The sequence below is a fragment of the Anopheles arabiensis genome, chromosome 2 (genome assembly GCF_016920715.1).
Source record: "Anopheles arabiensis isolate DONGOLA chromosome 2, AaraD3, whole genome shotgun sequence".
NCBI lineage: Eukaryota > Metazoa > Arthropoda > Insecta > Diptera > Culicidae > Anopheles > Anopheles arabiensis.
In genome coordinates this window covers 42,091,490-42,108,268 of record NC_053517.1, presented here as the reverse complement: position 1 = coordinate 42,108,268, position 16,779 = coordinate 42,091,490, and the positions used below count along the sequence as shown (strand labels likewise).

The 16,779-nt window shown below is 40.3% G+C and overlaps 1 protein-coding gene across 12 annotated transcripts in view; it reads right to left on the bottom strand.

The window, feature by feature from the left end:
• Positions 1 to 1,441: 1,441 nt before the first annotated feature.
• LOC120898671 (flotillin-2) overlaps positions 1,442 to 16,779 on the bottom strand; it is a 154,167-nt gene continuing 138,829 nt past the window's right edge. For 6 of the 12 annotated variants that reach the window (XM_040304820.1, XM_040304823.1, XM_040304821.1 and 3 more), the window contains exons 4-7: positions 13,298 to 13,436; positions 8,012 to 8,364; positions 7,520 to 7,918; positions 1,442 to 6,531 (exon numbers count right to left, since the gene is read on the bottom strand). In XM_040304820.1, coding sequence (XP_040160754.1) covers positions 6,352 to 6,531; positions 7,520 to 7,918; positions 8,012 to 8,364; positions 13,298 to 13,436 — 1,071 coding nt within the window. In that variant the 3' untranslated portion in view covers positions 1,442 to 6,351. Of the gene's footprint in view, positions 6,532 to 7,519; positions 7,919 to 8,011; positions 8,365 to 9,029; positions 10,908 to 10,966; positions 11,172 to 13,297; positions 13,437 to 16,779 lie in introns of those variants that run through there. The other 6 variants (XM_040304827.1, XM_040304826.1, XM_040304830.1 and 3 more) reach the window with 6 other exon arrangements.

The window sequence follows — 16,779 nt, the reverse complement described above, 5'->3', positions numbered from 1 at the left end:
GAGCATCGATAGAGCTACCTCCTGATTTGGATGATCTCCTGTTACGATGCCTGGTATGTTGGTCCGCGCTAGTAGCGTTTCGATTGGTCGCAGCATCCCTCAAAGGTAGCGGAAGAAGTGAGAGAAAGGATACACACTTCGCTCGTCCTCTTTCCTCTCGTATGATAAGAGCATGTGATAAGCGCCCAATAAGAGAGAGGAGCTTTCGATCTTCTCACACTAGCGAGAGCGAGACAATGATCGATTAGGAGCATCGATAGAGCTACCTCCTGATTTGGATGATCTCCTGTTACGATGGCTGGTATTTTGGTCCGCGCTGGTAGCGTTTCGATTGGTCGCAGCATCCCTCAAAGGTAGCGGAAGAAGTGAGAGAAAGGATTCACGCTTCGCTCGTCCTCTTTCCTCTCGTATGATAAGAGCATGTGATAAGCGCCCAATAAGAGAGAGGAGCTTTCGATCTTCTCACACTAGCGAGAGCGAGACATGGTGAGAGTGTGGATCGATAGAGCTACCTCCTGATTTGGATGATCTCCTGTTACGATGCCTGGTATTTTGGTCCGCGCTAGTAGCGTTTCGATTGGTCGCAGCATCCCTCAAAGGTAGCGGAAGAAGTGAGAGAAAGGATACACACTTCGCTCGTCCTCTTTTCTCTCGTATGATAAGAGCATGTGATAAGCGCTCAATAAAAGAGAGGAGCTTTCGATCTTCTCACACTAGCGAGAGCGAGACATGGTGAGAGTGTGGATCGATAGAGCTACCTCCTGATTTGGATGATCTCCTGTTACGATGGCTGGTATTTTGGTCCGCGCTGGTAGCGTTTCGATTGGTCGCAGCATCCCTCAAAGGTAGCGGAAGAAGTGAGAGAAAGGATACACACTTCGCTCGTCCTCTTTTCTCTCGTATGATAAGAGCATGTGATAAGCGCCCAATAAGAGAGAGGAGCTTTCGATCTTCTCACACTAGCGAGAGCGAGACATCTCAAAGGTAGCGGAAGAAGTGAGAGAAAGGATACACACTTCGCTCGACGTTCATACGCTTCAGATGTTGATGCAACAACATTGCAAACGGCGCTGAGGATCCGATGATTAAAACTTATTGGAATTTGTCTGTTGTATGGGACTCTGTTGTTCTTATATAGATATAATGTAATTTCATCTTATTTCATTTAAAATATTGTAGATGTACCACAATATAGATAAAAAAGAAACGAAAAATCATAAAAAACTTGATTTTTTTAAACAACCTTTTGTCGGAGGGTCCTTCTAACGTTACATTTTGTTACATGAGGGGAGGAGAGGGATGCATTGCAATTATTTCGTTACGTCATTGATGGATGACGCCTTACTTCGAGGGAACAGTGATAGTGTTCAAACTGTCTTTTCAATAGTTTTTGTGTTCTTTTACCAACTAATTACTAATTAACAAAACAACACTAATGGGATTACATTTATTGATCGCTTCAGTTATACTTTATTGAAATCAGAAAACATCATCTTGCATCATTCATACACACCGCTGTCGCCGGCTAATATAAGTGTGTGTGTGTTGCTGGTTAGTTGGGTCGGAAGGGGCTTACATTGTGATTTACGCAGTGTTAAGGGACTTTTTTTTACTGGCCATTGAACCGATTGTTATTCGTGAGTTGTGAATATTTCCTGCCTCCCACCGGACACTTGATGGTATCTTTTATGTGACATTCGGGGCTTTCATCACGCGAAACGGATTATAATCAACATGACACTAATTCGAGATTACTAATGCATCCGGAGCAAATCTTCTAGCCTAGAGTGGAGGTGCAATGGGACGGGATGGGACGATATGAAGGGGAAAGGTGCGACTGTCTTGGTTTTATTTGATCGTTTCTGGTTTTCATTTGTACGCGCGCATCTCTGTTTGTTTGTTATTGATTTCATTTTGAAATCATATTCGCATTTGTTTTGTTTTCTTTTTGTTCGTCGTATTGTATTGTGTTCCTCCTGTTTAACACTTTTCTGTTTTCTATTATCTTGTTAACGATTTTTTTTGACATGAGTGTTTTATAGACGCTTTCATGTCCCACCCGAAAGGCGTTTTCATTAATCATAGCGCTGTCACGCAGCAAAGATAGTAGACCAAAACAGAAACAGAGAAAAAAAACATAGTTTATCAATTCAATACTTTCTTCGCTGCACTGTGAGTACGAAACCGATAATGGACAATTGCAGGATTTTCCCATAATTATTTGTTCGCTTCGCAAGAATTTTTGGTTAACCCAATATTGAGTTGGGGTTCGTCCCAAGATTTATGGAGGGTTTCGCAGATTTTATTGTTTGAATCATTTGTATTGATTTTCAATGGGGGTGCCATTAAATAGCATACGATTCAAAAATATGCAGGAAACGATCAATAAACCGGGAGCTAAACCTAAAAAATATGGCAAACAACCAAATATCCATAGCAAACACTGTATGTACGAGCGTATTAAAATCGGGGTCGATCGGGATTTTGGATGACGTGAACGGGGTACAACGTTACTATTGATATTTTCGTGACAAAATCGACTTGCACAGCGAAACAATCAAACATCAAAACAGACATACATTGCTCACAAAAACGAGTTTACGCGCTTTCATGCATGGACTGGACGCTCACGATCGAGAGAACGGTGTTCTGATGATTCCGAGTCTTAAATTACACATCAAGAGCACCTGCACCTGTCTCTACAATCTGGTCTTTTCGCTCGCCCTAAATGCTCTTATTGTGCTAGATTACAACATTTTTATACGTGGAAATTATATAAATTGTGTGTTTAGAATGCGTTTGGTTTGTTTTGCTTTCGATTTACTCCCGTTTACGATTTTGTTGTAGTCGTTATAATGACCGTTGTTTATAATGCCACCATTTGCTATAGATTTTATCTTCTTCTTCCGTGCCACGTTGTTACTTTTATTACTCTATTGTTGTTCGATCCTCCTTTCTGTGTGTGTGTTTTTAAATTTTCATTATCGAACGGTATTACGTTTAATTTACTTGTATGGTTTTGCTTTTGTTCTCATTTCTCTTCATTCGTTTTGTTTCCTGTACGTTAATCAATTTTCTTTGTTTGGTAACATTCTATCTGGTTCTTTGTTTACATTTTTCATTGTTGACTTCCACCTGTGTCTATGGTGTTTGTTATTGGTTATAGTATTTGTTTGTGGGATGTTGTCACTTTCACTGATTAATTTCCCTTTTTTAATTACACCTGCAAAAAGTGAGTTGTTCAACAAACATAATATTGGAGCGTTTAGACTGTTGGCTCAATAAATGCAATCTCAATATCGTTACACATACATACACACATGACACTGTGAAACGGTTACAGAAAACAAAACTTGAACACGAGCACGGGAGCTTTCCCCATCGATGAATCGGCTGTTACTGTACTGTACCTTTCATGCCATGCAAAAATCAATAATGTACTCGATTTACTTGATTTTCATCTAGTGCACACGCACACTGAATATTTCTCTAGATGGTGTATGGGATTTTGTTAGACACTGTTTCGTCCTTCGCCTTACTTCTGTCAAGCACTGTGGTATCTCTCGCTGCTCGCTATCATCATCATCATCATCACACTACGAATCATATTTATCATGTTACAGCCTATTTTGCTCTGCTTCACTACATTGACATTGCTTCACATGCAAATGACGCTGTTGTGTGAGTGTGTGTATATGTGTGTGTGTGGGTGTGTGGATTATTTTGGTTGCTACTGTTGTTGTTGTGTTATTTGTTGTTTTGTTCCTTTTGTATTTGCTCCTTCTCTATTATTTGCCTTTTATGGTTTCTTTCGTTCGTCGGTTTGTCTACTCTTTCAATAATCACGTCTTCGTATAAGGAGTATAAAAAATATACACTTTTCTGATTCTTTTTTGTTTTGTTTGTTTCTGGGTACGTTGTTTCTCTTTGTTACGCTGCTCCGTTTTGTTTGTTCTACTTCTACTACTGCTGTTACTACTGTAGCTGCTACCCTTCACTGTGTGCTCCTTCGACGTGATTCATGTTTTCCTGTGTCTGTATGTGAGTGTTTTACGATACACGATGTCTACACTGGTCTGTTGTTCGTTCTATGTGGTTCATACTCTTTCTTCTTCTTTCAACATTTATTTTCAGTTTGTTTGTTACGGTTTAGAAAGGAATCATTGGGCATCAAGCAAGACAGGAAGTTGCGTTACACGACATTTCTAACTTCACTGTAAGGAGAGATTTGCTTTATATATGTATAGTTTTTGTTATCATAGAGCTAGGAATCTTACGAAGCGCACTAAATGTACTCTCGAGAATGGTGGAAGAGGAAAAACGTTTTTGGTTTTTGTTTCGTTTATCGTTATATTATACAACATTGTCAAAATCGAGGTTTGTTTTCTTTTTCTTGTTTGTGTATCTGTAGTTGTGTGTGTGTTACGTTCGCTACTTGCATATGATAGTATGGGATTTATACAGATGTAAGTAGTGTTGTGTGTATACTATCTTCCTGTCCCGGACCCGTCGGCCGAATCGCTATAGTTGGAGAAATTTGTTTATTTGTGGCTTTGCTAGTAAATATGGATGGTGGACTTTTCTCCATTTCTTAGTATAGTCTTTGAGAAGCAACAAAAATGTTGGTAGGCATTTGGTTTGCACACTTTACAGCAGGACAACGCGTACGAATGTGTAAATAGTCCTGGATTCATTGCGAAATTTACCACCCACCAACGAATTTACTGGCCGTATTGAATGAAAATCCGAGAAAGAAAAATAATTCCTGCGATGGTAAGTTTTCGAAATTAATATGCTACAATTGTTGTACAAAACTTGGGTGAAAATTTCATTTTTTACATTAATAGTACGAACAAAGCTGTTTTATTTATTTTTTCTTCATAAATGTCGCTAAGAAACGGAATTCAATTTGCCTAGAACTAACCTCCTCAATTGTTTTAACTGTTGCTCAACGCGTTTTGTTTTAATATTTTACTTCAAATTTGCTTTAAAGGTTCAACTTGTTTGCACAGGCTTTACAATATAATGTTGATCCAAAACTGAACACAGAATTCCATTGTTCTTTTTGCGACATGAGTCCTCTAGATTTTTGTTCGTTTTGCGTATAATTTGTCGTTTATCTTTATTCTCCGTTTTCGTGCTAAAAGATGTATCTATTTGAGAAATTATGTTTACGTTGGTGTTTCTTTTTAAATTGTGTAATGTTTTGTTCTTGCATCAAACTATAGAAAACCATTTAATTTGTTTGAGAGAAATTCAAGGAAATCTATTAATTTTCTCAGCATCATCACCATTAGAACGATTTAAGCTTATGGCTTCACTTGCAACGATTCTGGCGATAAAGAAGCGATATAAAGTAGGTTTGAAATCTTGCGTTATATGGAGTACGCAACTCAATAAATGTGATATTTATAATTTTTTTTTGAAACCAATTTATCCCTCACCCTAGTGATTAACATGATATTGCAGCATGCGAAAAGACTATAGAGAAAGTGTTCGCTCCAGTTCCAGTCGATCCCATACGGGTGTGCTGAGGACTCTTGGCCTCTTTTGATTCACGCACTGGTGCGGGGGATCGACCCTTCGTCTGACTGGTTTAGCGTGTTAAACACAGTAATTAATATTAGCAAGCCAATATATGGCATGTTTTAAACAAGATATTCGTTGCGTCAAGTGAGAAAAACAAAAACAGAAAACTATCTAACTGAATACGGCTAGAAATAGCAGGTTCACCGCAGCCGCGGTCAAACACGTATAGCTCGGTTATCAATCCAGTTACGGCTACCAGCTAGCGCGGAAACGCTGAAATGCTGAAGTTGAGTACCTCTGCGGAATAGCGAGCGTGATAGCAAGTGTGGAGGATTTGACGCTTGAACTATTATACACGTTGGACGCGGCCGCGGCGATCTCGTCTCGTGCATTTCCAGCCTACCGAACGCAATGCTTTGCGTTCAATCATCGTGTGCAATACAAAAGAATTAACATGTAACGGAAGGCAAAAACTAAAATAAAACGTAGAATAAAAGCAATAGATCCCATAACCATGAAACGATAATGTAATCAAGATTCACGTTGCAATAACTGCGCAGCAAAGTGATGCAAGTGTAATAAGAATATCATAGAAATATCGATCGAGGTTGCTGTAGTAGATGGACTGGTAGATTTCGTTCTATACGGTACCGAAGGTAAACGCTGCAAAAGAGATAGTTCTTCCGCTCGTCCTCCTAACAGTGACGTTATGAGACAGAAGCATAGTTTCGTTCGTCTGTGTTCGCTAGAGTGAGTGCACTTTTACTTTCAAGATGTCGTGCCCAGGATGTCGGGGTTTCATGCGTTCGTCTGTTCGCCTTATTATGCTTTCGCCCCGGGTATCTTGCCCAGCACCTTCGATAGGTCAACGCCGGTCAGGGCATTGATGGCTGGAGGCAGCTGTCCAACGAGACGCGTCACATCGCCCGTCGTTTGATCGTTGCCACCGATCAGAACGATCTCTTCTGTCTTCGCCAATGGCGCCGCAACTTCAGCTGCGATCTGAAAAAAAGGAGATGAGAAATAAGTTATTCATTTATTTATTTATTTATTTATTTCGACATTGTTTTCGACTGCGAGTGCATACGAATTTAATATCCTAGTTTTAAAGCTTTGTGTAGTCAAATGGAAGTCAAATGATTCGAAATGAGAATTGAACACATTGTCTATAGTCTACACATTGTCAAGAGAGGGGGTCGTTGTATTTGGCTAAAGTTCTCCTGTACTCATTTTGCAAAAATGTACGTTGTCTATGAGTTCTGGCTGGTACGTAAATGGGGATATGTTTTAGCAGCTCAAGACCGTCAATCTGATGCTTCAACAGCTTGGCTACAAACACACAACTTAGTACAACTTTTCGGCGATGTTCAAAAGATTGCAGCCCAAGCAACAAACATTGCGTGCGGTAGTCAGGCATATTAAAACTTCCCATCCAAGGAAGGCAACGAACCGCAACTCTAGTAAATCTACGTTGCACAGATTCAATTCAATTCGCACAGAACCTTATTCTTTGAGAACACCACACAACACAGCTTAACTCAAGAATGGATAGGAATAGACATTAAACAATGTCTTTAAAAACAAAGGATCTCTAAATTCAGTAGATTGTCGGATAACGAAACCTAACATTTTGTTTGCTCTGCCAAAAATGTTCTCAATATGTGTCCTGAAGGTGAGTTTTTAGTCCAGTTCAACGCCTAGATCCCTTAATGTAGTGCAACGTTGTAATTACGTTACAGAAAAAAAAACACATGTAGTAGCTGTGACGATACAACAGCTTCCATCGATAGCGATGGAAAGACACGATACAACACTTGATGATGCAGATTTCCATGGTCGCACACTACACACAGAATGAGTTGATTATCTCCTGCAGTCTAATACTATCGTCACAGTTTCGTACTCTATTAAAAATCCTAACGCTTTAGACAACGCATCAGAATTTCCAATCGGAGGTTTGCATAACATGGTAGTCAGTTTAACGCAGTACCTTAGGCAGTGATTCGAGCACGATATTCATGATGGCCGCATCGCCGTACATCTTGTATACGTTCGCCTTCATACGCATCCGTTCCGCTTCCGCTTTTCCGACCTGCTCGATGGCGTACGCTTCCGCCGATCCGATCTTCTTGATGCGCTCTGCCTCGGCCCGTGCGCTTTCGACCGTTTGCGTGCGTTTGCCCTCAGCAATCGCTTGCACGCGGTAGCTTTCCGCCTCCGCCGGCAGCTTCACCGTGGCGTTCAGTTCGCAATCCTTGCGATTGATTTCCTGCGTTTCGATCTCGATCTGCTTGCGGCGCTCTACGATATCGATCTGAATTTCCTCGTTACGGATGCGCTGGCGAATTTTGGCAGCCTGCAGTTCGTACGCGAGCTGCGATTCTGCTTTCTGGGAGATGCAAAAACCAGAAGAAAAAAACAAGAAAAGATGTTAGCGTCATGGTATCGATGAATGCTGCTAGAGAGAGCCTGCTAGCCTTACCGCCGTGTTAATTTCCTGATCAAAGTTTGCCTTCTGCAGCTTGTACATGCGTGCGTTGTCCTCGATCTTGGTGTCGGTTGAGTACTTGACGTCCATGGCGCTCTTCTCGCACTCGGCCTCCCGTATGCCGGCGTCACGATTAGCCTCGGCAACACCCGCATCAGCGTCGCGCTTCACGCTCGCCGTCTGCGCCTTACCGAGCGACTGCAGGTACTGGACATCGTCGTACACGTCCTTGATCGTAAAGGACAGTATCTCGATGCCCATCCTGCCGACGTCAGGGGCCGCGACCTCGCGCACCAGTGCCGCGAACTGGTCGCGGTCTTTGTATACCTCCTCGACTGTAAGCGTTCCTGTAATGGTAGGTAGTGGTGACAATAATGGTACGAATTATCCACCGGAAGTGTTTTGAGTTCTTGTGTACCGTTGTCTTGCGATGCACAGTCTTATACATAAATTAACAAAACTAGTGGAAACTAAATTCAAGAAGTGATGAATAGTATTTTTACAAAAAAGTACAATATAAACTTTGTAAAATACCAACTGTTTGTCAGATCGCATAAACGATTCTAGAGCTCTTAACTGTACTCGGCAACTAACGTAGAAAATCAGTGATCTAAATAAACGAAATTACTGCCAGCAGACTAACATTGTCCTCAATTAATATGAACTTGAATGATGATCACCTTCAACAATGGTCACGTTATGCCTACATAATGAACAGAACATACTCGGCTATGCAACCTATGACTCGGGTTAACGAAGAAGCACAGCAATGCTAATTTGAGGGGGGGGAGGGGGGAGTTTATTTTATTGCCCTTGCTTTTTATTCAAACCATTAACACAAATGACAATGAAAAGGAAAGTGGTGCAACTGTAAAACTTTACATCACATTGCTAGTACATCCAAAGCACACCACGGACCGTAAAATGGATTTCGCTACAAAAGAACGATGATAATAGCGGCGTGATGTGTACATGGTGAACAGTACAGGGGGAGGGGGACACTTTTCATTACCTTTTGATGATACCGTACGTAGCGCCAAAGATCATGCCCAGCTGTAGCATACCCATCCAGACGAAACCCATCTGTTTGGCTCGAAACTGTTGAAACTGGTCCAACAGAGTCCGGATAGTTGGACGCTCGTCCAATGCACTCGGTATAAAACCGGGGAAGAACTTGTGAAGCACTGGACAGGAAGGGGGATCGGTGGAGGGCTTTTGATTGTATAACTTCACTCAGCCCTCGAACGATGTATGTGCAGTTTCTTATCGCTAAAGCGAATCACTTCAGCAGATCGTTGTTATAGCGAATCGTACTTTTCAACTTTACAGTCACTCGGCACTGTTTACTTTAAACACTTTAACGGAAATTAAACTACTATTTCCTCTGTAGGACCGGTGCTTGCCGTTAATGATGCTGTAGTCTGTTCGGAAGACAAAAAATAAAAGGTCTCTACACTGTTTAATGCCATCACAAAGTTGGCTGCAGCACACACAGCTTGGTCTCGATGTTGCTGCCCGACTGCACTCGAATGAATGCAAACTGCACTGCGCTTCGCAAGCACACGGACACGGCTAACCTTCAAGATCACGATGAACCGTCGCTCTGTGAGCGTATCGATTCCTGCAAATGGCCAATCGATTCCGTTGAAGAGTAAGAAGGGAACCGCTTTTAATACTATTTATCGCTCTCTACGCGGAAGTGTAATCAATTCGCGGAAGTGGAAGTGTACTAGCACTACCACAAAACGCAAACAATCTTCGCCGGTGTTTATCTTAGCGCACACCACCGAGCACCACCTTGATGGATAGTGTAATAAAGTCGTCTTGCAAATGGACCTTCCGTGGAGCAGATACTTGGGTCCAAGATATAAAAAAAAACCGAGACAACGGCATTCAAGCGCAGTTTGCTTATCGTGGGGTTACTTCCAACAACTCCACTACCGGTTGATGGTTAGCGATTCTGCTGCAAGATTTGTCGCTAGTGTTATCAGCAAAGCGATCCCCCGAGCTCTATACTACTGCGGTAAGACGGGCTGCTGCTATCTGTATCGCAATCAAGCACAATCGCAGATAGCTGCCAACCCATCATCAAAAGAAATGCCATAAAGCTAAGCTTGTGTTTCTATATCGGTATCTTTGTATCGGACACCCCCGATGGGTTATTCATGCAATCGTTGTTTTGGTAACGATTGTTTGGTGCCCAAACTATTGCCAGCAACCAGTACCAGTGCCAGTTCACCTACCGCCACCACTAAATCAAGCATGCAACAGGAGGTCTTGTACCGTGAAAAGTCGATTCAAGCCATGTGCAAAAAATCAATAAACCGTCAACGTTCCCCCATACTGTTTACTGGATGAAAATAGACATTCTTAGCAAACGGCCTCACTAATTCTCGGTGTAGCATTTGCGCGTCCTGTCGATGGGGCGAAGGAGGAGGGTAGGTGGTAATTTTGCACGTGACAAGCCACTTCGACGTTGTAAAATGCTTCTTTACAAAGTAGAGCTGTTCACTTTGGCCTCTTTCGTTTGCAATGCCAATCATGCAATGGTGGTTCATGAGGGTAGTAACTAGAAAAACCTGTATCATGTAACAATTGCTTATGACCACAGTGTGGTCCATAGTAAGTTACAACTTGGCGCCAAACATCGGATCGTGATCAACTTCGACCACATGGAACTAGATTTTTTTTTTATCCACAAATAAATATATCACACTTTTAATGAGATGCTAAGCACATTTACAATAACCGCGTTTCAATCGGTCCACCAGTTCATTTTAACACATTTTCTGAGACAACAGATATAACTTTTTTCTTTGTTATCATGTCATGTCGTTTAGCATGGTGGTACGAAAAATGGTTTAAAAATGTTTCACGAATGAGTGGCACCGAATTAAGCCTTGTAGCTTGAATACGCAAAGCTTGTGCCATCAATTGTAAGATAATCACATTTTGACCTTAGACAATACATTTCCAACGTTCACAACACCCGATGACGCACTCGCTGCAATACGTAAACCGCACTGGTGTTTGATGAACGGAACTAACTGGACTGGAGGCACTTGTTTGCGTTGGTACGAACCAAACTCTTTCGATGTTCACTTATCAGCCGGTTCTGAAGACACACTCACGACGCGCCGACTGCCGACACAAGTCTGATTCGAAAAGCAGTGTCAGCTGGTGACGATTGGCTCGTACTAAAATGCATTCTTTGCCACAGTTGCAGGGTTTGTGGACCCAGTTTTTATTCGTTTGGTATTTTTTCAACGTATTGTTGCAAATACAGGTGAAATTAGTTTTAGCCACATCAGCTCGCTGTACTGGTATGAGTATTTTCCGAAACTAATGAGGCCTGTTCTGTTCTGATTTCAATTTGATGCGAATAAAAAAACAACTTTACAGTAAAGTATTCAATAGAAAACTTCATTGGCTCAACATCCAGATGACTCTATTACAAGAATATAACATGCCTGTCCCGTGGTACGGTCGTCAACTCCCACGCCTTAGCTACATGCTCATCGTGGGTTCAAGTCTAGAAGGGAGCATCCCCCCATAAGGGTTTCGAATCATATAAGGGTATAGTTCAATCACTTAGTAGGGGTAATGTTGCAAGCGAGCTGTGGAAGCTTGCAATCATATGATCATGTTTAATTATGGCTTCGCAGTAGGATTTATTTAGTTTATCATGTGTACAGCTGAATGCCACAGGAAAACAACTCCAAATGATGTTTTTTTTAGAAAACATCATTGGTATCAATTAAAAACACCCTGTAAGTCTCGAAAGTCTGTATAGGCCGGCATGTTCGCGTAGAACGTTACGCCGAGAAGAAGATAAAACGTATGTATATCTTTGATAACTAATTGATCTGTTAACAAAATTTTATAATTGGTGCTGATAGAAAATAACTAAAGGCTTGATTCACTAAAAGTAAGCCAACCCTGCAATGCTCACGCTCAACCCAATAGCGGAATGAGATTGAGCGAGCGTTGACTGTTAGTGTGCCGGTAAAGTGAGAGAAGTTGATTGCAACTGGACATAAAATGCTTCCTTTTCCTTTTGGTAACTCATTGTTGCATCAGCTTTTACTTTCAAGACCAAGAATGAAGGTCTCTTGTAATAATTGTTTTGTTTGTTTGTTGTTTTTATTTGCAATGCATCGTACCAATAAATATCACATTATTGAGACCAGCATCGAATTCTGGTTATGAATTTTCCTGAATAAAATAGCTATCAACACTGATTAGCAAACACATAATCACAAATTCCTTACATTATGTTTATCATAAATTGGTTTATTTTGTGTTCTTATTTTATTGCACTTGAAATCAACGAGCCAAACCCCGAGCCAAAAATAGGCTGGAAAAGCAACTTTAAGATAAGCTCATCAACTGCACCTACCGAGAAGACAAGGAAAAGCAAGCAAATTTCGCAAATTATACACTTCTGCACTTTCTGGCGGACGTGACTTCGCAGTCCCGACTGATGGCTGACAGACAATATGGATGGTCAGCGGGACAAGACCATGTGGGAAGCTAAAAGTTAATGCTGTATGCTTTTTTTCTTCTCTCGAGCAATGCTGTTTACTTAAATTTATTTTTTGCCTTCACCACACCATACGAATGGTATTAACGCTTGACTGTTTGGTGTCTTTTCTTGTGGATTTTCCACGGTTCATGTGAGCTACGTTATGTGGCTATGACTAGGCTATGACTCTGTTATGTTGAGCTGCACAGCACAAACGGCTCTTAGTTGGGGACGTATACGGTGATATTCATTGCATTGCGTACACCTGGCTGAATATGTCCGAAGCATTAAACTGCACAGCTTACCTTTTTGAGTGAGTGATGTGTTGATGAAAAATGAGTCCCGAGGGTTTAGACGTTACTGTGCGAGTTACGCGTTACAAAAGAAAAGCAGTTCAGGAAGATCACAAATAAATGGGGAAATACATTTTTGTTCTTAAAAAAACAGCTGGATTTGAAAACGCTTTCTTAATTGTAGTGTGAACACAAGGTACGCATTATTTTTCCATTAAGCATAATTGATAGTTTCAGCACAGAGTAGGGAAGCAAATAAAAATTAATAGATTAAAATCATTTTTATTATTTAATGTTAGGCTGAAAATCTAACTATGAACACAACATCAATTGAAGACGTAACGATAAATAAGTATCAATTTAAATTAACATTCATCACTTCGTACAATATATGTTTCCTTCTAGTTTTGTCGCTTTAATTAGTTATGCTAGTCGTGCATTCATCCCACCTCGACCACTTACCAAGAATCGCTCGCAGGTGACCTTCGAGCGTTTGCAGGATTGTCATCTTGATTTCCTTTACCGATTTGCCCAAAAATTGCTCGCTCGCCGTGCCAAGCAGCTCGTCGGCCTGGTGGTGAAAATAATAGACGTTCATCATCTATAAGAAAAAGAAATGAAACGAGAAAGAAAAACCACAGTCGGGGATGAGAAACAGCTATCCGTCGCGAAGCCCGTTTGGGATTTGAGAGGATCTATCTCCTAGACGTGATTGACAAAAAAAGGTAAAATCGATCGCGAAATATTGTGTTCTTTGACGCGCGAGTTGCCAAATAGATCAGAACTAACATTTAGTCCCCCGTTTCGATTGCTGGACTCCTACTACTATTTTTGTTTTCGCTTGCAAAGTGAATTATTCGTGTAAAATCGGGAGATAGTTGAAATTTGTGCACACCAAAACAAAATGAATGGGTACTATTTCGAGCAGGTGCCATTTCAAACCGAAAGAAAGGAATAAAATTGATTCTTTGTGTAGGTGAACATCAAGATTTGAAACGCAACGGTCAAACGGTAAGGCAAGAGAAAAATCAACTATGCACATCAAAATTTGCAAACAAAACATTGAGCATTTAGCTTTGCGGATGATAAAATCGATGATGGAAAACGTTAATATTGCTTCCGGCAATTAACCGTGCGCAAATTACACATGGGCATTTACATTGATTTAATTGGCAAAATATTTTTACTAATTCGGGCACATTTTTGTGATGTATCTAGAGATGAAAAATGGGTGACATTTTTCATTGATAAAAATAGCATACATGTAAGCATTCAATGGCTCTAGGCTCATATATCTATCTAATTGCAAGTCCTGGCACACCATTGATACGAAAAAGTGAAAAATCATTCCAAGTTCAAAAACTAATTCTCATTCAAACGTGTCTCATGGTTTATGTTTACGTAAAAACATAACAAAAACAAAGAGAAAAAAATAAACACGCACGCTTTGCAACCCTAACGGTTGACTTATTTCTATGGAGCTATAGAGCGATAGAAGTACACTGCAGAAACGTATCAGAAATCTATCAGATGGAAAAAAGAAAAATAATAACTATACAACACACACACACCTTGCATCGCTAGGGAACTCACAATGGCACGCGAATGGTCACACGAAATAAAATAAACATTCGAACGAAAACCTGAGGCAAGCACGCTAATCACGCTTCTCAAGCCATCAATCTAGGATGACTGCTTGAATGCGTCTAGATTCTAGAACGTATTTTTTCTCTAGAAAGGAAAAAAAAGAATAATTAAACACAAAACAAAAACAAAAAATCAATCTTCTTCGCTAGGCACAAGAGTTCAGTAGTACCGAAACTGATTCTAGCATTGCTAATTCGAAACTGATCTCTACACTGTGATGGTTGATTTTTTGGGATAACTCTAGCTCTAGTGGGGGAGTGTGGGCAAAAGAAAGATCGTCGAGAAAAAAAGGAAACCAAACGGAAATAGTGACGGATATTGGCGATGAGCGTTTTTGATGAAAAGAAACTGAGAGGAAGGTAAGGGAGAGGGAACTAGGCAGGGTATTGCATGAAAGTTTTCGCACAATTGGGCAAATTGGATTTGATGGATATTGGTGGTTGAAGGAATGATTTGGTACAGGAAAGGAAAAGGAAAAGGTTGTAAAGAGACGATGAATGATAACCGACTGAATAAGGATGTGAATTTCTTTTTCATTTCTTTTTCTTATAAAAATATAAAATCAACATATAGGGATATATAAAAATAATAATGATAATAATAATACTAAATATGTTTGAAATAAAAAATCAGAAAAGCTAATAAAATTTCGAAAAGCAACAACAGCTACGAAGAGAAGCTAAAAAGAAAGAGAGAAAATATATGGTAAAACTAAAACTAAAAATAACATATAATATGACTACATCAACTAAACATGTTCATCTAAATCTACATGAAAAGCATTGCTCCATGGCAGTGCAGAGGACATCACACGTCACGCAGTGCAAATAGTACACACGAATGTTCAAGGTATACGACTAGCTGAGCTGATCATTTTCAAACGATTGCTATAATTGACACCACGCTAATTTTTACATACACTAACAAAACAGCGAAAGTTTTAATAGTTTGGTTTCAACGATAATGGTCATGATGGCCGCCTTGATGAGTCCCTGGACAACGCAACCCAGCGGCCTGCTGCATTTCATCCTGTACTTCTGTGCTCTCGCATACAGCCCATAGTGATCTCGCATGGTGCCTGTTGTACAGCCGGAACAGGGTATGCAGCATACATTCGCAGGTCGATCTAAACAGACACTTTCCTAAGCGCTTGAGCGTCCCAATGGGACATTCGCGATGATAGTAATATGCTAGTCGTAACAACTACATAGATTAACATTGATCGATCACAGTACTAGCGGTACTAGCTGCTGAACGTAATTGGAATAGATTCCTTTTTAACAATATTATTTCTAGAAGTGTAGGATTGGCAACTAAACGATATTCAATTGCATTGTAACAAAAACGAATATAGATGTGTGTACTCCTGTTGGAAGCTTGTACAGTGGAACACAAAAGCCAAAGTAATAGAGGGACACAATTAAAAAAAGAGGCAAGCACCGAAATAGTGTGTGAGAACGCTTTAGTACTATTACAGCGAGCTACAAGAGTCGGGGACATAATAGCGACACACATCGGGTTGAAAATGGCATGGTGGTAACACTAAGTGATCACACACGGGTGCTAGAGACACATCAAAGAAAGGTAGAAAGAACTAGAAACTTACATTTTCTCTTTTGATCTAAAATAAAAACCAGACAGTGAATTGCTATCGATAAGAGGAACAATTAAATTTTAACACTAACGTTAAGGGCTAGAATGAAAGGATATCATATATGCTACACTGCTTTGAACAAGTATAGCGTTGAAGCTGCTACCTTTACCGGTACTGAGTAGTTTAAAATTGAACGGACAACACTTTGCGACTGCACTGCCTGTGCAGTCTGCCTTGGAAAGTGTTTACCGTACAAGTGACAAGTTATTTCGATGTCGAAAATTAAATGAATGCAACTACGCATCTATTCGCGTTCTCAAATGCGCTAGAATAACTCGTCGGAGGAGCGCAAACGATACTGGAAGATAATATTGAAGCTCTAAAAAGTATACTAAGCTAAACAACTGTACTTAAATGGTAGAACATTTGCAAAAAAATCAATTTTGTGGAAATTTTAAATTGAATAAAAGTATTACTTTGACATAAAAGTTAATGCATGCAACTAAAGCTGTACGAGAAATTGGAATATAGTTAAGAATTGGTAATGGTAATTGAAAAAAAGTAATATAAACCATGTTTTTTTCATTGTTCAGGAACAGGTCCACTACCAACCACTAGAAACTAATAAAATAAAAATAGTAACTGCCTATGGGCAGCGGTCAGCAGTAATATGGCCATAGTGGAGTTCATGATTGTTTTCCTT